Genomic DNA, 24611 nt, shown 5'->3' with positions numbered 1-24611 from the left:
ATTGATTTCGGAATTCTTTAAATACGGCAAACTATCAACTTTTCTAGCTATCGTGGTTCATCTTTTTATTTGCCAGTCGATGACAACCGAATTAAAAATTTTGAAGTCTCAATATTTTGCTCAGGCATTGTTAGAGTTAGCATACAGATCTTTCATGGTGCAGTCTTTAGGACCTGCACGGAGAAAATCTGTTAACACACTCTGTTGCTTCATAAGATACAGTCTGGTGACAGACGGACGGACAGACAGACAGCAATGCCTTAGTGACAGGGTCATGCTTTCCCATTAAGGGAGCAAGAACAACAAATCTCCCTACATTTTCTAGAATAAAGTTATTACTTATTTAGTTTTGATATGCCTGAATGCTTTTTAACGAGATGTTTCTTTGGTTTCAGGATCCGTTCACGGTAAGTTTTCTTCAATTTCAAGATTTTTGTTTCCATATTCAGTGCCATGAACAAAGTAAAATTTTCGGAAAAACTCAACAAAAGACAGAAGTAAGGTGTTCCAATAAGTACATTGGTATGTATATCTTAAAAGAAATGGCAAAAACTAGGAAGGCCTCTCAACATTATTAATAACCATCGATAAATCCATTTTATAAAAAAAAAATTATATCAATAATTATAAGTTTAATGTTTTGTTTTGTTCTTATTTCTCGGTACATACAACTTGGCTGTTCGTCTACAGGGTGTAAGTATATATTTTTTAATATTTGCTTATGTCTACTAGATTTCTTCTTTAATTTTTATTCGCCTTAGTTGTACAATCCTTACTAATGTTACCTGTAGTGTGGGTTACATCGTTTAACTTCAATGACAGTAGATAGGTAATTTCACGTTTCAATTCCAGAAGGGAGATTATTTTAAAAGTGTATCGATAGAGTAGCTTGGGTTTTAAATATTCGTTTTTATTATTTTTGAAGTTTTGTTGTTTTTTATTGCTTAAAAAATTCGTAGCTTTTCTAATATTATAAAGAGGAAAACTTTGTTTGTTTGGTTGTAATGGATAAACCCAAAAACTACTGGACCGATTTTAAATATTCTTTCACCATTAGAAAGCTATATTATCTGCGAGTAACATAGGCTATATTTTATCCCGGTGCGGGCAGTCGCTCCCACGGGACGCGGGTGAAACCGCGGGAAAACGGCTAGTAAGCAATAACTCAAACAAACAAAAAAATGTTTCTTCTTTGTTATATTAGTAAAGATGTTACTCGGGGATAGAATAGCTTCCCAAAAACATCTGCCTAGTAGTAGTAGAACCTGGTACCTACTTCGCCTGAATGAGAACTCCTTAAGAAGAGGCTGTTTTTTTTAAGTTTTAAGAACTTTCCGTAAACTCATATCCCTAGAAACTAAAGCATGAACGGTTTTGGTGCTTGATATCTAGATGCTGAAATAGCTATAATTTCTGAAATATCAATAAGAGGATACATTGCTTTACATAAGGGTTGCATATCAGTGACGAAGCAGACCAACAAATGAGTTTCGCGTAATGACAAAACTTAAAAGGCATCCCAATTTAGAGATTGTTCCAAATATTCACCAGTCACTCTTTCTAGGCATAGGTGTATAGATAATGATTAATAGTAAGACTGAGTTCGACACGTATATCAACGTCGCTGTCAACCTATATGCATAATTACACAGTGACAAGACGATAATTAGTGGCGTGGAAGACGCATCGTTCCGCGGATCCTAATTGATGTACATGCAAACGCAATCAATATGACGTGCTAGCGGATGTTGCCCGGCACACGGGGACATAAGCCGTGTCCTCGCCATTCCTGGTAATAGTCACTCGCGCTAAACAATACTACATGACATCTTGTCACAGTATTACACCGTACTCGCCTTTTAGCTATATCGTTCTGTAACCGATGTTTTTTCCTCACTTTTAGGCAAAGTCGCCGTCACAATAGGTAGTTAACATAAGACTTAGGGATCGCTAACTACGGAAATTAATTTAAGATTTATATTCACGTTACTCTAAATATAAATAACATCTAAGACCCTCATACCTAAATCAGTTACTTAATTTATATTATAACTTTATTCTTTTCTTTTTCCAAATAAAATTCGCTATTAGGTAGGTACTAACCAAGTTAACACGTATTGTATACCTTTTACTGCCATTGGTCACAAAACATAAAATAGCTTTTTAAACACCTAAAATAATGGCCCATAACAATTTACACTTTTGGATGTACGGAAGTCAAACAAAATTTATAGGTGTTGAAACTGGTCTTTGAATATTTTGTCAATTTAGCACCTGGATCACACGTATATCTTAAAACATAGCATAGGTATATGCACTCAGGCCATTGTTTCTAAGTTTTTGTTAGAAGATGAAACGTGTACTGTCTAAAGATACCTAATATCTACATTTTGTTACACATGCGATCAAAATTAAGTTCACCTATGCCTCCGAAGATACGAAGCAACCGCGGGACCATCATCTAGTAAATATTAACTGTGGATTTTATAAATAATTGTACAATATGATAACCAACCGAGTTAACTTATGATCAATTAGCTGTAATCGTGAATACAGCCAGAAATTATTTACTGAAAATTATTTACTAAGCAAGATTGAAACATTATTATTTAAAACTGACTAGGAGAGATGCTCTTGGCTTCCTTTGTAACTTCCAACAACAATGTTTTAAGGCAGTCAGTGAACTGTAAAGTGTCTAGGCCTTTTTAAGTCGTTTCCCTTTAAATGATAAGTCACTCGTTTGACGCAGACGAGAGATTTATATCGGGCAAATTGTAAAGCTTTGCTTTGTGCACGAACCACGTAATCCTGTTTTAAATTTATTAGGTTAGCCGACAATAAATTAGTAAATTCTGTAGTCCGCTGACCCGGAAACGTCGCTTTAATGAGATTTTTATTTTAAGGATATTCAAAGGACCCCGGTTCTTAACAACGCTGCCATGGTAACATTTTTATGTCGGGCTATACAAGTTCATGTATCATTATGTAGGATTAATTACATTTCGACTTTGTTCCCGCATGTCGCTCGCCGGTACCTGCCGCCGCTGATGGTGTGAACGCGTACAACATGCAGTATGTAAGTATATTTAATTACGTGTAAATTACACCTGTAGTAAAACATTCATAATACAGTTGCAGTGTGCCCTCCGGCTGGTATAACAAAGAACTGCGCACTAATGACCTGATAGATGTTCGACTTATTAACAAGGTGCTGGTACATATAACTTAGCGTTATGGAAATGTTACTAAATATATATTTTTTATTTTTTATCATCATTTTATTAAAATGAAATTGATTATTTACCGAAGATGTAAAAGAACCGCTAAGTTTTATTACTGTTTTCAAAAGATATTTTCATCTTATAATGTGCTGTTAAAATAATCATGTCTCAAAGTGAGCCCAAATTTAACATCGGATAAGGGAAATATCTGTATAGAATGAAATTGTTTCAACCGATATTGACGTAGTCAACTCTAAACGCGTAGGTAGATAGATACGTGGAAAATCGTGCCTGTGCCCAATGTGCGCTGCAAATTAACAGCGCTTCCCCTGGGGCCAATATTTCTCCGGGCGACGTCGAACCTAGGACCGCCCGCCACTAACTACCCCACTGAATCAGCGACGATCACGCCTACATCTTGTACATACGCCGATTGGTACGTAACTCGTACCCTCGGCTCGGATAAAGTAATATATATTCGCAAGACTTAACTGCTGACTGAAAACCTTGGCACACCAAGGTGACGGAGATTTTATGGGCTCCGCCAGAGCGTGGGTCAATCGCATCAATATTAAAAGCTGTATTTGTCGACGCTTTTTCCAATCCTTTGTGTACCCATATACCCATGAAAGTAGTACTAGTCAGATACCTAAGAGACTTTTTTGCGGCGAATGCCATGTGCGAGCGTGAATTAGTAATCGTATTCAAAACAGTGATATCGAAAAAAATGCGCCTAGCGGGTACACCGATTTAGATGGCCGGTGTCAGTTAGTTAGAGTAATTACTACAGGGCTCCCCCATGCAGTATCACAATGGACGGTCCCGGGAGATGCTTCTCAGTCGGTCTCCGTCACCACTTTCCAGATAGGCTCCATTCAAAGAACACTTAATAACTAAAACAGTAGAAGATTGTTGGTAATTAAATCCATGTTATTTGTATTTACAATTTTGCATTAGATTAAAATTCGCCAATGAATAGGTTCGCGTAGTAGGTAGTGACTTAATATCGGACTCCCGATTTTGGTAGACTAAATAACCAGTCAAACAAGGTTAAATTGTTAACTCTTACCTGCAGTTAAAAGCAACCTTCATCTAAAATACGGTTTCTTAAATTATGCTCGACTTACCATAACGTTTTAAATATTAAAATGACCAACGATGATAGCAACCTAATTCCTATAACTATGCTAATAACACCTACCTTTACCAAAATATAATCTTTAATCTGGATGCAAATCATCCTAATGCGTTCCGATTATAAAAAGCTATAATTTCGGCATTATATTGTCCATCAAAGTGTTTTACATATATAAAAATAAAAGACTCGCAATCAAGTAATTTGTTCCTCGACCTACTAAACTCTTTTCGTGATGGAATCGAGTTTAGATTTTCGGATCAGCATATTTAATTTCATTATTAGGTATTATTTCGTATCGATTTCGAAACCACTATAATTAGATTAGCGTTAGGTTTATAATATTCAGTATGAATGTCAAAATGTGGTGATTTTTGTTGAACAACAACGCTTTAGAAAATATTGAGAGACTAACAGATTTCATCTGCTCAATGTATTTCAGACGGCGATGCATTGGGCTTGTAAGCGCGGTGATGAAAATTTGGTCAAACTCTTGGGCGGAGTCACTAGGCAAGTGGTCAATGAACGATCGGTGAGTGAATCCTAAACTAATCCTGAATCCTTGTGAATCCCAAACTGTTACTGAATTGGTGGTATTTAATCTCAACATAAGTGAGAAAAGAACCCAAAAAGTACATTAAAACCTACACTTAACACGAAACAATCGTAGGTTATAATTTGCATTAGACTTTAAATGGACTTAAGTTAGTAATGTGTTAACATCCACAGTAAGCGTAATTGCTAATTTAACTGTTACCTAGAAGCTTTTATGTCCAATCAAATTTACTTACTACGGGTTATTTTGCCTGTTTTACTGTATCGTTAAAGTGTCGTTACAATCTTTTTCATGTGGTGTTCGGCATCGGCGACGGAAGTAGAATGGGGTAAGTCCGCTGAGCATTTTATAGCTGAACTACTTGTGGATTCAAGGGAAGTGCTGGTAAATTTATCTGTGCACCACTCACGATTTAATGTTTCTCTTTTCCTCATAAAGCTGGTAGTCTTTTATGACGACTTTATGTTAGTACTTACATGACTTAAGAATAGTACTCATTTGGCACCAATAACTATTCATTCAGTGAATATTTATTTAAGTTCTCATGAGTTTTGAGCGACCTTGTTTATGTTTATGTGTAAGCATATATCGGGCGTGTCGTTCACAATCACATTAAATCATATCGCATATACTTTATGATATTCTATGGCGAATTGTAAAAAAAATAACCTAATCCATTCAGTGGTTTAACCACAGGAGTCATTTTTCGTTTTTATAATTTACAACATCATGTGTAAAGCAGAGATAAAGTTAGGAGTATCGTATGTTTTGACCAGTTGACAGCTGTCAGTTTTCAAGGGAGAATTTCAGTTGTTTGTAATGACTGACTTTTATATGGTGTTCTAATTTTTGCACATTTTTATTCCATTTACTTTGTTTGAAAAAATCATTTTTTTTTATTTTTACGTATTTTTCTTTTATCTTTGTGTTAATCGACATATATTAACCAGTATATTAACGCATTTAATTTAATGTGATTATGAACGACACACCCGATATAGGAGTTCTACTTCTAGTTTTACAACTCCTAAATTGATTAACCGGTCTAACAATGCGTGCATGCAGATCAGTAACATCGAAAGATGTTCGCATTTATGATACGGTTCAGGACAAACAAAACTTTCTTATAACAATGTACTTTCGATTAGTTTACTGTACAGCTGTCGCTGTTATATATTCAGTAATATCCAACTGAGTTTAATATCTATCGGGTATAATATTAAATATAAGTATTGGATTTGCAAACGGAGGCAATGTATGAGAATACGGGAGCAGATGTGACCCTTTACAAGTTGGTGTAAGCGCGCCTCATCCGCCCTCGCGCCTCCCTCTTGTTCAAATATTTCATATCTCACACCATGGCACGGTGCAACCTTTGTGGAGTTTTTATTTAAATACCTTGCACAATCTTCATTCTCATACCTAATTTTATATCACATAGTTTTCACTGAATGTAGGTATAGTGAACAATGAAATTCCATAACAGATGCACTATTTTATTGCTTGGAGTTAAACGAATTTTTTTGTATTGTTTTTATTGTATTTGATTAATGACTAATTTAATGTGGCATGTTCTTGGATATCATTTGATTTATTTGATAATATATTTTTTAAGAATTTCGATACCTACAGATTAAATAGTCCTGCGTAAGCCTGCAGATATCATTAAAATATAAAATGTTAATATTCAGTCATCTTCACCAAAGACTAAGTCAAGGACTTACGTATGTTACGTAGGTACCAACTAATCTAGATAAGTAGAAACAACTTCTAAGATTCTGTAGTTCCAGAGACTCGCTTATAAACCGCAGACAATGCGGTGAGCCAAGTCCTAATGTATCTATATTTATTTTACAGGGATACACACCTCTGCATATCGCGATGCAGTTTCGTCACGAGAATGTTTGCAAACTATTAGAAGGAGTTTATGGTAAGTCATCATCACTTACTTCGTCAATCAATGTAAATGAATTCATGTAAATGAAGCTGCAGCAAAATAGAAGGATAGTCACGTTCTAACAAACTAATAGCAGGACCTATCTGGGATCTCCATAACTGCGCATTCCTATAAAATGTGAACGATTGATCAATGCCGGTTAGTGATTTCAGACTTATACTTAGTACAGGTTTCCTCGAGATGTTTTCCATCACCTTTAATCAGTCATTGGTGTCAATTTATTTATACATAAGGCATACTTTGAAACGAGCTTTCATTTCCTTAGGGAAGTCTCTTTGTGAATGTCACAGCGCCATCTGGTGTTCTCAATGAATGTTCACTACACTGTATGATTCCTACTTGTTGTTTAGCTTCCCCGTGTCAAACGTTGTTCAACAGATGGCGTTAACGCCAATGAAGCACTTGCACAAGGTGCATCCACATCCCAGCTATTTTTGTGAAGCAACAGAATACAACATAATGTTATGGTGTGGATGCGCCTTTACTAAGTGTATGTGATTGTTCTACTTTATAAGTATCATCTGCCTTGCCTTTTCCCGTCTATATTGGGGTCCGGAATACTAGTGTTTTACATGGAGCAACTGCTTATCTGAAATCCTCAACCAAGTTAACCGGGCCGCCAGATAATTAGGGGTTGTCAAACTTGCTGGCTTTCAAAGATGTGCCTACCGAAATACGGAAGAACTCGTCATAAAACGATTCACCCAACCACGGAACGATCGCACCAAGAGTTGCTTAACCTTATGATCGATCGATCCGCGTGGCTTTTTGACTTAGCCGCGAGCTTAATTTTATATTTTAAGTTAATTTTCGTATATTTCAGATGCTGACCCGAATGTTCGCGATTGGTCGGGAAGGAAGCCGAGACAGTACCTAGTCCACATGGACACATCACTGTCACCAGGATCATACAGAAGTATGCTGCTCACCAAAAAATATTTCTTAAGTCTTTATAATTAATTGGGATCAGTCGCTAATAACCTTTCGCATATAAGTTTTTTTATTATTATTTAATTTACGCATATGAACGGTTATAGAAGCTACTTCAAGTAGGTAACTACATAAAGGCATATCGAAATAAAACCAACGGGTGCACTACATAAATTCGAAAATCTTTATTCCGGATGTCACAAAAATTTCATTAACTTACTTCAGAACGGTTCAAAATTCAGATATATTATAGTTCCAATTTTGTATGTTACTTATTTAACTAAGCAGTCTAATTCTTGGGAATTAAGATTATCTGAATTTAGGGTGTTCCCACAACTAACAAATAGGTGCAATACATTAATTAGATTTGGTCTCATGACTACACTCACAATAAAATTGTGATCAGGCGTCACAAAGCTGTCATGAAATATTTAATTACATTTCTAGTTATGATGTGATTTTTGGTTCAATAATATGTATTTCTTTATAATAATTAAGATGTTTTCAGTACTGATTTTCGTAGCTATACGGTGATCAATAGGGATGTAGCACAGCGAGGGTGTCTAAGCAGAAAATATTTTCCAGAAGCAGACTCATATGATTTACGACGGACTGTTACCTCTCCTCCGGTCTTAAGAGTCACTCCGAGCTCGATTAATGCTCAATCAAGTAAGATACACAAAACCGTGTCTGCGTCCTCCTCACAGTGCTTACTTGCGTGTATCAATTTCCTACTTAATCAAATCATAATATCAGTGTTACAAATATTATGCACAATTCCATTTCATTTTTCATTAGGAAAAAAGTATAAAATTATTATGCTCTGTTTATTTTTCATTGCCCAAAAGTTGCTGATGAAAGAAATAAGTATGCTAAGCTGTGTGATATTATGATTTACCCTAACGTTCGCACATTTCAGGGTTGCGGTCTTTGTAAAGTTCTACGCATTGTAGTTAGGGGGTCATTGTTATCTTTACTTACACCTTATTATCTTTTATGTATAAATGTTGTCAGTCAAAAACCACGAACTACAATAACTAGCGCTTCGTATGAAAACCACCAACTCAAGCTTGTTTTCATACGATGCGTTAATTTATTAACAGTTTGCTGGATAATTATCGTGTCTAGCTATTTAAGGTATATAAATAAGTGCAATTTAAGCTGAATGCTTCGACTGGTAGCGGGAAATTCAGATTAAAATATTTTTTGATGTTTTATCTAAGTCAACAGTAGATTTGCGGTGTAATCTTATGATTTGCTATAATAATATAATCAAATGTAACCCGATAAACTTTTTAATGTTAAAAATACTAGTTTATTGGATTAAATTGTAAGAATTTTCCGAGTAAAACAAAGACAATACTGCACAAATGATAAGATCACGTCTCGTGTAAAAAAATATATAAAAAAAAGAATTCCTGCTACCCCAGTCATCTAATTCACGTTAGCTAAAAGTCTTCCTTAATCTTCCTAATGTTGTTGTCAGCTACAGTTTATTTGCTTTTTTCCAGGTATCTAGTAAATGTAAACATATCGTCTTGTTATACTCGTGCTATGTAGTAAAAACTTCTTTGAATGTGTTCATTATAATTTGTGACATTATAAAATTGTAAAGGTAAATGATTCCCATTACATCATGTAGGTATAAATGTGAATAGGTAGATCAATATTGGGCCAGTTTCCTTTTATTAACTTCAGAATACTAGAAATTCACACTCGCCCGATACACATTTTACAGCTGGCATTCGTAGAACGAAATCATCACACGCATAGTTTTTGCAAATAATCATAAACCAAAAAAATATGTTTGATAATAATGTATGGAATTTCCACAAATGACATTTGAAGGCTACCACAATTCTTTTTAGTCCTCTACACTGCTGTGTACTCCGTACAGATTTAAAAAATGCTTCTTCTGATCGTCTTCTGTATTTGAACAAACCTTTCAATCTGGCATCTTTTAAAAAGTATATAGTAAATTGTTTCTACTAGCTGTTGACAACTTTCATCGGAAGTGGCCATTAAATTTTACAGAGATTATTATTAACAGCAGCCGTGTCAGGTAATTTTAGCGACTTCCAGAAGAAGAGGAGATTCTCAATTCGACTGTTTTTTTGTCTTTGTAACTGTATTTCTCTAAAGGTCTCTGCACACAGCGGGCGCGGCGCTATATTATTATTTAGACGCCTGTGACGATATGGAAAAACTTTTCTCTCTTTATGTTACTCGCAGGTGGGTGCCGTTATCAGGATTTAATGAAAGAAACCCTGATAAATCAAGGGCAACTCTAAAATTGTATGAACGCATCGGCTGGCAACTTCATTTTCGTGTATAGTGTATTTAACATCAGAGTGATGGTATCGACTTAATCATTCTGATGATAGAACGACAGGCAGTGGAGGGTCCACATCAGTATCTTCAACATGTTTCGTTTCGGTTGGTTTTAGTTTCGTTATTCTTAGTGACAAGATTTTACTCTGTACGTGATGATTGTCCTAGGTATAATTCTGACTACTTTTTCAATGTAATTGTGCTTTGATACTAACAGGATTACACATTTCTATATTATCTTTTGCCTACAATGAATTACTCTTATTGATTGTGTTTCTAGTTCTGTTGATCTAATAGTAATTTGTTCAAACTTTTCATACTTTTGTGTGTAGGACAAATTTTAATGATTATTTTTCCGACCCAAATATCGACCAATAGAATTGCACCATTCGACGTCACGTGGTACAACCTACATGGTATTATACTGATAATTTTTTTTGAATATTTTCTCTGGTCGTTGCTACGTCAAACTGACAGGTTGTGGCCGACATTTGGGACGGAAAAATAATCCCCCGAATACCACACGAGCTTCAAAATTATCTGGCATTTCCCTCAAGGTTCCCTGCAAACAAATAAAGTCGTCAAGTTTTTCAGGAAAAAACGCGCTCGTTATTTTTTAACCTGAAAAACTTGACTCCTTCATTTGTTTGCAGGGAACCTTGAGGGAAATGCCAGATAATTTTGAAGCTCGTGTGGTATTATAAGTGAATATTTCCGCGTTGTCGTATCAATGTACTAAGTTCAGTTCTTTGAGTTGAAGTAGACATCTTCAGTGGGATTAAATATTCAAAACAATATAAATATAGTGACAAAAGTACAGTAAAATACAGAAACAACAGTAGGTACCTACTAATATACACAAATTAACTGTTACTGAATTGTAGATGAGAGAAGAAGGAAACCGAACCCAACATAATATGTAGTTGGGAAAAGTTGATGATGCGGTAAAAATACGAGCCTCAGTAAGCTTGTTCTCGAATGCTGCATAAATCAGGTTTTCAAACTTAGAACTAGAAAATCTTGAACGAGAATTTAAGAGAATTACTACTAGGTACACTTTTGCAGTTCAATTGAATTTGGATATCTTTTCCATGTAATAAGATCCTATCGGAACGTCGCTACACGATAAAGGAATTGGACATCTTAGATAATTAGATAAACGGACATCTTCCGTAAAAATGGACGCATCGAACAGCAGCAGAATTCTTAACTTGAAGCTCATCTTAATTATGAAATATTTATTGCTTTTAAGACTCAAAGGTCGAATTCATACCAAAGTGCCAACTTTACAACTAATGTATTTATTGTGTGTTTGTTTTGTACTGTGGTATATTTTATAGAACAACTATCACTGTAGGTACATAAAATACCCACTACACATAAAATAACCACTGTACATAAAGAACAATTACCACTGTACATAAAAAGCACAGATATTTGGTAAATACTTTGTGCATAGTAAATTAACTCTGTCAGTACCAACACAAATGTAAATAGACATTACTATGTAGAATATGTCTGTATCTACAACACTTATAGGTAATGGCACAAATGAACAGCACGGCACGGGCACAAGTTATTAGTTAGCAGTAACTCGCTGTCAGGCTTTTTATATTGACACTAGCTTTTGCCCGCGGCTTCGCTCCCGTCAACTGACTACTTTATTTCTTTTTCATGAGAACCTTCTCCTGACAATAACAAACGCAACAAAAAAAGAATTAGCCAAATTGGTCCAGGCGTTGTTGAGTTATGCGCTTACCAACACATTTTGCGATTCATTTTTATATTATACCTCTAGATTATAAAATGAATAACACGATTTAAGATGATCTAAAACAAAATACGTACAAGAGAGAAAGAGAGAGAGAAGCCTGTTGACGCGACGTTTGTAACTGTAGGTACATAAATGAATAGCTTTAAAATGAGTTGAAAAGTCAAAAATATTTTTTTTTGCGAATTCTGTATTTACATATGGGCTTATTAATGTTAAAAATTTTATCAATGTACGTCTATAAGTAATACAGATAATTTTGTTGGAAGATCATTTTAAGAGTTAAGTTTACAATAAAAAAAATCAAGTGAAGTTGTATCGAGAAAACTTTTAGAGAACGTGTTTTGAAATTAACAAGGTTCTCAGAAATATGTTCAAGATTAATATAAATTATTTCGCCGTCAAAAACTATATAGATTTGGCCAAAAAAATGTTTGAGACAAGCCAATTTGGGCTGGTAAGTTAATCGCTGTGTAGGAACTGCGCCATGCCCTGCCGTTCATGTGTGCCATGACCTTAAATGTAACCGCATCTATTACTTACATAATAAGCTTTTCTGTAAATAATTATTATATTTTCAATGTCACTTACGGTAATAATAGTACTTAAAAATGTTTGATCACTTACCTTTTTAGTTATATTATAAAAAAAAAACTGTATATCTTATAAGTCTTCAGAGTTCATTTTAATAATAAGTTTATATTCATTATCAACATTTGTACATCTGTAATGTAATTGCTTAAATCTAAAGTGCATCATTCGCAGAAAAAGAAGGATTTCTCCGCATTGGTTCGCTTAACGTGAGAGTGAAGAAAACAACGGAAGCGTTTAGCAACTTCCTAGGCGTGGGCGCAACTAGGTCTTCGGCATACTTACCTAAGTCAGCTCGCGACCGTGAGGAACGGCGGTCGGAGGATAGCGACCAGCTCAAGAGTTGGGGTTCCGCTGACAATATACAGGTAAGATTATTCTACGCTTGCCTACATTCGCGTAAATAGCAGTAAGTTTTCAATTATTTTATTTGAAAGAGAATAGAAGTGAGTGTTTGTCGTTCATGCTTTTAAAATAGAAATCTGTAATTGTAATAAATTATAATGGCCTTACTACAAAAACTTAAACGCCTGTTTTACACTTGTCTAAAAAAATTGTGGCTGCAAAATGAACCATATGTCAACGTCATAATTTGACTTTTTTTTTGACAAGGCTTAAACTGACGTTTGAAAGATTTTGTGGTAAGACGGTAAGGGCCTTACTACAAAAACTTTAAACCCTGTTTTACACTTGTCTAATAAAATTTTGGCTGCAAAATGAACCATATGTCAACGTCATAATTTGACATTTTTTTAGACAAGGCATAAACTGACGTTTAAATGTTTTTGTGGTAAGACGGTAGGTGTTTAAAACTCCAGTTTCATTTAGTTTTTCGTAGACAAAAACAGTTTAAGAAGACGAGAAGTGTTAACCTTAACACTACCAGTCTTCTTAAGAAGGTAGTCTGATATTCCCTACCTACCGTACCAGACCGGCTCATCTATCTTCTTGTAAATGAAACTCTTTATGAAATTTTAACACTCATTGTATTTATTTGTTCAAGAAGAGGGCAGCATTGACAATCCGAATATAAAAAGTTCACTGTCTGTTTTTGTGCACTGCTATTTTGAAACATATTGTTATAAAATTCTCTACAGAAAGACGACAAACTGATGCCACCACCTAATAGTAACAAAGTGCGCCGCCGCGGCGCTAGCGGTCGCCGGGGGATCGGAGCAGCGCATAGCCGGAGCACACCGTCTACACCCGACCAGGTATTTTAAAATAGTAATAGTTATTTTCAGCTCAGTTAAATAACAGAGAGCAGCCCTGAGGTGGCTTGTAATGTACCTTACATATTAATGATACGTATGTACCTTTATCAGAAAAAAATATTAAAAAAATATACTTTAGACCTCGTTGAGCTGTGACTTGCATGGGAATGCCTGTGGGATGTAGAATAGGATTTGTACAAAGCCCACCAAAATTTTTCGAGGTACCGTACATATAGTGGGCCGGATTTGAAACATCTCCCTTATGTATGACCAAGATTTCGATGAACCACCGCTGTAATAATAATCATATATTCTTTTAATCTTTTACAGCCACGAGCTCAGATTGGTGTGAGTGAAGAAGGAGACTCCGATTCAGACTCCGCTGCAGGATTCCACTCAGCATGGCGACAACAAAGAGCTTCGCACTGCACATAAATATAAGTTATCAGATACATTGTGCCTTATCCAGATACAAAAAATGACTTCATTTGACATGGGCAGCTGGGCCAACAAAATATTTTTTGATAATAACCTTTTGGTTTTTATCCAGCATGAGAATCTTTTAAAATTAAATAATAATTAATCTTTTAAGGAAGTAACATTCATCTTGTTCTATTTAAATAGAAATGAATTGAAATATGAGTATTTTACATTAACATAATGTAGTCAGATCTAATTACAATTATGATATGTCCCCAACAACATGAGTCACAGAAGGAGCTCCTCGTTACAGAAGAGGAAAAACTTACCGCAGTCACAACAATGATCAATGGAAACAAATTGCATGTCTGAGAAGAAAAATAATGACCCTGACTTGCATAAAAACAAACAAATGAAAAGCCTCCACTGATCGATTCATTGATAGTTTACAAAGTTAAACATATTGTAAAATGTATTTTTTTGGTGTATTTGATGTACTGCTTTCAAACGTTTTCTAATGTGCCTTTTGAGAACCAATTGCATGAATTGAGGAGAAGACATGTAAGCATGCGATCTCAGGTTTTGCTTCTAACGCAATTCAAGTTAAAAGCAAGTCAATTTTGATTTACGTTTAGGTTACTCCACTTTGTTAGCGAACACCTTATCGCGTTCAGAATGAAGTTCGACAATAGTAAGCAGGTCCATGGGGCGTTCACTTATATAAAATAGTGAATCTCACGTAGGTACTCATTACGGCCTGCTCAAAACGCGTTGGAACCAAAATCTGGGATCGTGCCATTATGCGAAAGCTAGCAATAACGCGCCAAGCCGAAGCAAAGTAGGTACATCTTCATTATTCCACACAATTGACATGCTACTTATATGTAGGTATTATTATAAACATTTTTATTAGGAAAGCATATCCTGACATTCCATATTAGCAATGTTTTGTGTAAATTATTTGCGATTGCAGTCTCTAATGTGATATTTTATTTTTGACCTTTACCTATGATTTTATTATCAGTATTTTATTGAAATGATCGTATATCATAATCATTTATTTTATATAAATGTTTTAACAGGCACAACGAGATTATTTTTGAGCAATAAAAATCGTAAATATGTATATTATGAAATTTGCGGAGGAATCCTAAAAAGTAAGCCTGAATTTTAACTTATTAATTACAATGAATGAATGAATTTCTAAAATATTTGACAAGTAATAAAATATTTTTTTTATTTCAAAACATGGTTTTATTCCGAATAAGTGTTATCATTCTTAATCAACTATATTTTTCCTTAGAGGGTACATGGAATACAATATTAGCTGTATAACCAGTTCTTATAATACTTGTTATGGGAATTGCGGTCAGTGATGATGGCGCACTTACAATTTCTAATATCTAAAAAGAATAAAAGACTATTGCTACACGAAGGATATTTGTTTACTTTAGACAGACGTTTAAATACAAAATGTTATTGGCAGTGTGTAAAAAAAGCAGCATTTAAGGACTTCAAACACCTATTTACGGATGTGAAAAAAATCCCATCGAGTGAGGGCAGTGTTTTTAAGGACATAAGTAAGAATTTATCATTTCGTATGACACCAAAAGCCCTATACCTATCGGCAAAGAGACACTACATTTATTTTTTTGGTGATAAAAACCTTGAGGATAATGGAAGTTCCAGCAGCGCTAAATTTGTAAACGTTGAGAACGACGACGTAAGTTCTACTAGCGAGAGCATTACCGATATCGTTGACGTGGAGTCTTTTAATGTAGACCGTGATTCGTGGCACAGCGTGAAGCCTATACTGGTAACTGGCAAAAGAAATGATTTCAATAAACCTGGAATCAAATATAAAAGAAAAAAGAGGATGCCTAAATCAAAGTGGAGTGGTATTTTTTGTGGATGGATTTGGCATTACACAACTAATCGTTGTGTATGGAATTTTAAAAATAGTGCTGTGACTGATGATTACCATATGAAGTGTACAGGTACATGTAAAGAGTGCAATGGTAAAATTAATATCACAACCAAAGGAAATGGTGATAGCGTTATGTTAACATGCTCGTTAGAAAATGTCGATAAAAATATGAACCATACGTTAAAAAATAGGTTGTCTTCTTACAAAACGAAAGAACTATCTTCACAACTAGAAAACCAGTATCCCATAATCGTGCGAAACAAAATGTTGAATTCCTCTATGCAAGATGACGAAACACGTGAACCACCTTTTATACCTTGCCTGAAATCATTGCAAAATTTAAGAAACAAACACGATGCTGTAAAGCGTTATCATAAAGAAGTTGTTTCTGCCTTATGGATTATGTCGTTAACAGAACCGTGGATGAATGTCATCAGAACTGTTTCTCTGCAACTCTTTTTCATACACTATTGGACTGAACTTCTGTTAAGTTTTTATGAAAAGGTTTCTAAGTGTTCATATACTGTACTAAGTATTGACGCAACGGGTTCAATATTCAAGAAAATTTGTCCCCCTAATCCTACAAATGCTTACGAAAGTAAACACTTGTTTTTATACGTCGTGATGCTAAAGGTCGAAGGTAATTCTGTGCCACTTTGTCAAATGATTTCAGCCACGCAAACCATGGATAATATATTTCACTGGTTAAAGAAATGGATCGGTCATATGAAAGCACCGAACGAAGACATTTGCGATGACTCGGCTGCAATTATAGGAGCTGTTGTGAACGCGTTCACAAGATTTAGCACAACCAGAGAATATTTATCAGCGCGCGAGTTGCAAGGGTCGGTTGACAGCACCAACTATGTCAATGAGTTGGATGAGTCATTGGGTGCGTCACAGGTGTGCGAATTGCAACTACGTTTGGGTAAGATGGAAAGTTTATTTTCACAATTTGACGAGGTTCAGTCAAAATTAGAGTGTTTAGCCGATGATGTCAAAAATAAATCTTGCAGAATACAACTCTTATAAAATTTTCACGAAGCATTTTTTATTAAATTCATTATACAGTCCTATTCATTGAAAAAGTGGGCATACTGTTGTGGATCGCGAATAATAACTCAGGTAAGAAGTTATTTATTAAGTATTGTACATTCAAGTTTTTTTTTTATCTAACCTATATTGTTCCACTGCTGGGCAAAGCCTCACAGTCTTCCACAGTTCCTTTTGTGGCGCCTTCTCTTGCCAATCTTCCGTAAAAGCCTGTAAGTCGTCCCGCCAGCGTTTTCTAGGCCTCCCTCGGTGACGACTCCCATCTTCCGGCACCCACTGCGTGACGACTCTAGTCCATCTGTCCTAATGCATTCTACATACGTGACCCGCTTAATCCCACTTAAGCTCAGCAGACTTATACCCCACGTCGGTGATTCCTGTTTTGGAGCGTATTGTGGTGTTGCGTATTCGGTCGCTGAGTTTGATACCCAACACGCTACGCTCCATCACTCTTTGGCAAACCTTGAGTAAAAATACATTAAGTTTTTTGTAAAGGTAGTCCGGTTTCATAATTTTGTATTGTAATTGTATTAATATCAGTAATTAATTGCAGGAAAACAACAGCGGGGTTGAGGAAATAATAAAATACAATAATAAGCATTGTCACAGTCCTGATCCAGAAGTAATAGATGACTTAAAATTGAGAGCTAGATTGAAAAGACGAGCGAAGAATAGTATGGACGGACCGGCACAGGTAATAATTCAAGATATTCCTAGTGGAAGTGCCCCCTACTTACCTAGTATAAATGCGATGAGAATGGTGGTAAATAGAGCAAGAATGATTGGTGTTCCTACATCTCCAAAAAAGCTCCATAATCTAGTCATTCCAAATAAATACAGTAATTTTCTGCTGGCTCACTACAGTACTGAAGAAGATTGTATTTTATTGTTTGGTACGTCAGAAAATATAAGACTTCTCCAGCTGTCACAATTTTGGATCTTAGATGGTACATTTCGTACCTGTCCAACAGTTTTTTATCAAATTTATACGGTGCACGGATTAATTGGATTGCACGATACCGTGCAAAAGGTGGTACTATTGGTGTTTGGGCTCCTGTCCAACAAAAATAAGAGAATTTATTGTTTATTTTTTGAGCTTCTCAAGTCGCAAGCATCTCAATTTGGAACCAATTTGCAACCTGACGTAGTAATTACAGACTTCGAGAAGGCGTCAATAAATGCGGTGAAGCAAGTGTTTCCTGAAACTAAACACAAGTGTTGTTATTTCCATCTGGCTCAAAATATTTGGAAGCATATCCAGTCTACTGGTCTCTCCAAACAATACTCAGAATCGACATCTTTCGCTCACAAAATGCGTCATTTGGCCGCGTTAGCCTTTTTAAAACCAGATAAGATACCTGAGGCTTTTGAAATACTAAAAGAAAAAGTATTACCCAAGGATGCAAGGAAAGTCATTGATTGGTTTAAATCCAAGACTCGTGCAAAGCAGGCACGGTCGTACCATCGTTTTATTGTTACATAGTGTGGTATTTTATTATTATGTATTAAATATACATACATATTAATTTAAAAAAAAAATACAGCACCAACAAATATTAGCACCGAAATAATCAGGAGCCATATTATGGAGAAATAACCTAGAAGGTCTATGGTAACAAGGAAAAAGCTATTAAAATAAACAATTCCGGAAAAGCCGTCTTTGGGGATTTAGGAAAACAAGGTAAAAGTTTAGTTTGGTCGTGCTGTAATGACATATGTTCGCTAGATAAAAACATCATTGAAAAACTTAAAAAAATATTTGAGCACTTAGCATTGACAAAACCATTATCCAATACTACGAATTCATAAAAGAAAATAAAATGCATGAACATCTTACTTACATAACTACTTACTTACATACACTATAAAATCACAGTTTCCAAGATTGAGAACACTTTCGAGATATATTTATCAGATATTAAGCATTTTTAAGCTATTAAATGATATAAATGAATGATTAGAAAAAAAACAGATTAAAAAAAATTAAGGGAGTACGGAATACCGAAGATAGTTGGCAGTACGATTCTGGAAAGTGAAGAATTCACTGATGTCGTTGAAGATGATATTATAGAAAAAAAATAGGTCGCATTCAAATCCCTTAAATTAAAATGTCTTGATACCCCTAAGTATGAATGCATATCTTGTATGAAACTTTGTTTTCTAAGAGATATTTCTTCACTGAACCGCTTAAGAAAATCTATCGATACAAGTGTATGGAGTAATATAATTGAATATTAGGTATAACATAAACAATTTAACTCACAGTCCACATATTTGTCATTTATGTTTACAAAAAATTAGAGCAAATCAACCGCCAGCATCTTGTGTTCTAAATGATCTATATGTTAGTACTGTACCTCCACAGATAGCCCAATTAAATGACTATGAAAAGATTTTAATTCAACGTGCTAAAGCATTTCAGGTAGTAATGCTAATGAACCCTGTGGCCAACAATAATTTACCTAATAGGCATATAGTAAAAAAGTGAAAGGCAGAACTTTCCACCTTCCTTTGCCTATCGAAGAAACTTTGAGAAAACTACCTAGCCCAGAACATCCGATTACTAACCCTGAAATGTATATTATGGTTCGAGGCATGCCGACAAAGTCAAAAATAGTGTGGGAGGATATTGTAGATGTCAATAAAGTGTATCAAGCATTACAGTACTTAAAAAGTGTTAACGCGCTTTACTCTCAAATACAACTGCCACGTTCACCTCAACAATTGATTGATTATATTAACGAAGAGGACAATATCCATCATATAGAAGATCAAATAGAATCTCACGTAGTACATAACGTTGAAGAAGTAAACGATGGCTTTTTAACACAAGTTACATCAGAAAAAGAGGCTGACTACGAACAATACACTATTTACCCTTTGCATGAAAGGAGAAGAAACGCTCCTGTTTCGGAATTATACCAAATGTTGAAAGTCAACGCTGCTCCAATTGATTCTAGAGATAAAGATTTAGATGTTGAGTGCTTCCCCGATCTATATATTGAAGGTAAATATGGTTAATTTTCATGTCCGGCAACAAAAACTAACATCTAGTGAATATATAAAAGCTAGACTTATGTCAAAACACTCTCAATTTCGTCTCAATCAGCAATATTTATTTTTTCTACTCAATGATGCTAATATACGTCAAATAAATTCGGGCATTTTTTATAAAATGAATTGTGTTAATCAAAAACAACAAATTACAGCTGAACAATATTTTGAGATGCTCAATAAAGATGTAGCGACAAACATATTTTAACCGCGCACTACATCGCTTGTTTTGTGATTTCAAAATAGCAGCTGCCATGATAAACGCTCACTATCGTGTCGCTGAAGACAATAGGTTCGCACCTCAGACTCTGAATATATTTCACGCCAGGTTGAATGAAAAACCTAAGCAAGCAGCGAGTAGCTTTTTAAGCAATGCAAGCTAACATCCCATTTTTTAACGATTTCCCATGTTTAACGTAACATGAAATCTTTTTATTTGCTTTAAGAAGCAAAACAGAACAATATATCTGTTCAGACTTCTTGGTCATCTCCTCATTTCTATCTTTTTTATTTTTCCTGCCATGGCGGGTTTCGCTTTTGTTTTTACTTTTACTTCAAAAAGTCAAAATACTGATATCGCCCGCGGTTCGTCGCGCGATCAAAACCAATTAAAAAACCATGAAAAAATCTTGCTAGAAGTGCCTGTATCACCCGGACTCGTGAAAAGACTATACTGAAGCAAGTGCGGAGAAAGTGTCCCGCTGGCCGGCCGGCATCGAGTGCCCCGTCGTCGGCAGATTTCTTTCCCGTCCACTTCCCTGTTTCCCCGGTAAGTTTGTCTTTTTCACTCATTCTGAGAGTCACGGGGTTTCAACGGGGACTTCAACGGAGATTGCAGTAACGCCAGTAACTTCTCCAGCGAGTATCGTCCAATATCGTAATCGGGAGTAAAACAGTCTAGTATCGGAGTGGCACACGGGTGCTTTTGCACCGCGGTCATTAAATGATTGTGCGAAAATGTTAAATGTAAAGCTTAGCTGAGATCATTTTCCATGGTTGAAAAGAAGGTGTTATACAATGTAATACCTTCTTTGTAGTTGCATGATCAATTATCTATGACTGCAAAATGAAAAATCTTTTTTTCATTCAACTATTTTATTTCTTTGAAAGTGTATTGGAGAACGTTTATCGATACCTACACGTGGGCATTTGTTATTACTGTTCTTGGTTACTTATCATACTCGCCGTTCGCATGAGTATCTCGCCTCGGATGCAATGACAAACTTTCCCTACTTCTTTTTCTCTTCTTTATCGAAATGTGCTATACTTCAATATAGTTTTAAATTTGTACAATTCATGTTTATTAAAATTCTTTTTAGGTATGAGATACCAAGAAAAAACACTTTTTTTAAAAAGACAAGTCAGAAAGCTGGTTTACCATGTGTACTGTTTTATGAAGAAGGAGACAGAAATATAAAACAAATTCAAAAAAGAACAGCGGAGGCTACGAACACATCTGTTGCAACTGTGAGGCGAATTCTATTCTTTCTTTCGAAAGAAATTGGTAATAATAAGTTTCTTTCAACAAATAAAGTATCTCGACTTAGCGCACGAGGTTGTCGCCATGTGGAGTGTCGACACGGCTGTTGTTGTGCCGATTGTCGTTACGGCCAATGGTTTAATAGCCAAGAGCCTCGACGAACACCTCAGGAGGCTCTCGTTGGGCGGCTGGATCAAGGGACTGATTCAGAAGGCAGTACTCCTTGATACGGCACGTATTGTGAGGAGGTTTCTGTCTCTGGGACCCTAACCACCGGTACCTTGGACCCTGTGCCCGATATCGGTGGCAACCTATTTTTTATATTTTTAAATGTTTTTTATTTCTATATTTAATATTTAAAAATGTAAATCATATGTTAGAAAATAAATAAATGATAATAAGTATAGTTTCTTTCTATATTTAGAACAGAACACCAGGAAAAAAACGACCAAGAGCAAAACGTGTCACAGGTCTTCATCAAGTTCTGTAACCTTCTGAAGCCATTTTTGATAGTATTATCAGAAGTTTACATCATTAATGTATTTGGACCATACGATACCACAAAAACTGATGCGCAAATAACGCTCGACATCATGGGTACTGAAGAAAATCCGATGATGTTTTTCTACAGCAAAATGATGCATTTATTTTGGATCGTGGTTTTAGAGACAGCTTGAACGCAGTCGAAGCCTGTGCCTACGAATGTAGGCACACCTCCAACTAAAGTTCGTGGAGATTCACAACTCTCTACTGAGCAAGCAAATGAATTCCGAGCTGTTACACTATGCAGATGGGTAGTGGAAATGGTGAACGGGAGATTCAAGAGGAATTATAAACTGCTGCGTCAAAAATATTTTAATAGGGCTCTACCACACATGTTCGTCGACTTCCGAATTGCTGCATCACTAATAAATACATTTCACACACCAATAGTAGACAGTACACATGCAGAGCAGTTCTGGAATCGTATTAGAGCAACAGCTGATATACAGAATATTTATATACCTATGTCGGAAGGAACCGTTTGAATAGTCGGAGGGCCGATTTTCAAAGGTTAGAAGCTAATAACATGGAAAACTTCCCGAGGCTCACTGAAAGTGAAATAATTGTCCTGGCTTTGGCTACATACCAGTTGAAACTGGCTAGATCATACTGTGGTGAACATTTCCGAAACGGTTTGTATCTAATAGAAACCTACCGAGAAAATCTATTGAATGATTTACCGGATTATGGAATCCAGGAAGACGTGTGGCTGTTACGTGGACGCATACAGTCCCGACACGTCAGAGCACGGCTATATTACTACCACGTTTTGATAAACAATAGTCACATTGCAGGCAGAAACAACATAGTACAACACTACTACTTTATCAGGACAGCACTATGGTTAGGTACATATGGGCATATTGAATCAATTAAATGGTATTTAGTATAATAATATGCGGTTCCCGAAAGATTCTCAGCACCGGCCACATTTCTAAATGACGTTATTTTAGATGCGCATTAAAATAATGCAATATGAGCCCAGCCTTTTCCCAGCTATCATGCGGTCGCCTTGTAGTCTAACCGGATGTAGCTGCCTGTCTGAAGCAACAACACAACAACTACGTTGGTGTAATTTTTTCAAAGAAAATGCGATTACAATTCGGTTTCATTCGTACAACACCTATTTGTGTCATGAAGAGTGAGATCTGCGTGTCAGAATTATTCGTGACGAGATATTGGTTAGCCTGTAGGTATTGGCTAATGCATATTGGAGGAACGAGAAAAACCCCATTTTAATTGATATTTATAATAAGTTTCATAATAATATTGTTCATGAGTCCTGTAGCGCGGACCTTATCTATCGCCACTCCGCGCCCCTCTAGGTTAAGACGCGCGCCGGCTCGCTACCGAAATTAAAAGTGGAACAGCCGTGCAGCTTTTGCGGCGCGCGCGGAGAGCCGACAGTGACCGACTAACCGCGAAGCACGACGCATGCGCTCTGATGTTGACGGACGCCCGCGTCGCTCGCGTGCCGCTGCTTAAGGACCCTAGTATTTTAAATATATACGCCTGTCGTGTGTGCGCATTATACGTTTATTTACCACCAATCGTTTTTAAACGGTTTTTTTTCAGTCAAACTCGGAACGAAACCCAACTATAATCCCCTATATTGAACATGTATAGTTTGGATACTTCGGTTTCAATTAGAGATTATTTATTTGTAATTTTGATGAATTAGATGTACCAAAGCGTTCAATGAATGTGGCAAAGGACGATGGGCGTTTTGGTACCCTGGCCAACAGAGTTGATTCTATTACCACGTGCGCGAAGTCTAATTATTTTCGTTCGATTTTTATTAGACTTCATTGTTAAAACTATACATTGGCCTACATTGGCCTATGTCCAGCAGTGGACTGCGATAGGCTGATGATGATTCTTAAAACTACACCTACCCAAAAGGTACGTGACGATGGAAAGAGGCCAGACGGTGACGTTGTTGCCATGGAAGATGGGTAGGCCCTTGGTGTGGGACGCAACATGCGTCGACACCCTGGCGCCATCACATCTTCCTAGCATGGCAGGCTGTGCTGGGGCGGCTGCAGCTTTTGCAGAGACCACCGAGCGGCGCAAATATAATAACCTTATTCGAAATTATAGTTTTGAGCCGCTTGGGGTCGAAACGCTCGGACCGTGGGGCCCGAGTTCGCGGTTACTTTACAAGGACATCGCGAAAAGGCTTGTCGACGCTTCACGTGACCAGAGGGCTGGCTTATTCTTTGGACAAAGAATTAGCATTGCCATTCAACGTGGCAATGCAGCCAGTTTTCTGGGCACGTTCCCGGAGGACAGTGATGTGGAGGAATACTTCGACGCCTGATCGATGTTCTTTTATATATGTTTTATGTTTATATATATTTTGTATATAGTATTTTATTTTTAGATTGGTATAAAGATAAGTAGTTTAAGTTTGTATATATAATGTGTA

At 36.2% G+C, this 24611-nt stretch overlaps 2 protein-coding genes across 3 annotated transcripts in view; both read left to right on the top strand.

Moving 5' to 3' along the window:
- The window catches only part of LOC126053492 (uncharacterized), a 31729-nt gene extending 30361 nt beyond the window's left edge, over nt 1-1368 (top strand). Inside the window, exons 5-6 of the mRNA XM_049841073.2 lie at nt 396-522; nt 1355-1368. Of these exons, the coding sequence (XP_049697030.2) occupies nt 396-522; nt 1355-1368 (141 nt within the window). The remainder of the gene's footprint in view (nt 1-395; nt 523-1354) is intronic.
- Nucleotides 1369-2498: 1130 nt separating this feature from the next.
- LOC110378125 (uncharacterized) lies at nt 2499-15373 on the top strand. 2 transcript variants are annotated; one of them, XM_064034641.1, is made up of 8 exons: nt 2499-3076; nt 4799-5240; nt 6770-6842; nt 7693-7785; nt 8385-8468; nt 12667-12860; nt 13590-13706; nt 14037-15373. In XM_064034641.1, the coding sequence occupies exons 3-8, from the start codon at nt 6794-6796 to the stop codon at nt 14139-14141; spliced, it is 642 nt and encodes a 213-aa protein (XP_063890711.1). In that variant the 5' UTR covers nt 2499-3076; nt 4799-5240; nt 6770-6793; the 3' UTR covers nt 14142-15373. The 2 variants fall into 2 exon arrangements, with proteins under 2 accessions (XP_063890711.1, XP_063890716.1); XM_064034646.1 differs by lacking the exon at nt 8385-8468 and having other exon boundaries at nt 3060-3076.
- The last annotated feature ends 9238 nt before the right edge of the window (nt 15374-24611 follow it).

This window comes from Helicoverpa armigera, chromosome 1 (assembly GCF_030705265.1).
Source record: "Helicoverpa armigera isolate CAAS_96S chromosome 1, ASM3070526v1, whole genome shotgun sequence".
Taxonomy (NCBI): Eukaryota; Metazoa; Arthropoda; class Insecta; order Lepidoptera; family Noctuidae; genus Helicoverpa; species Helicoverpa armigera.
This window is presented reverse-complemented; position numbering and strand designations above follow the sequence as displayed.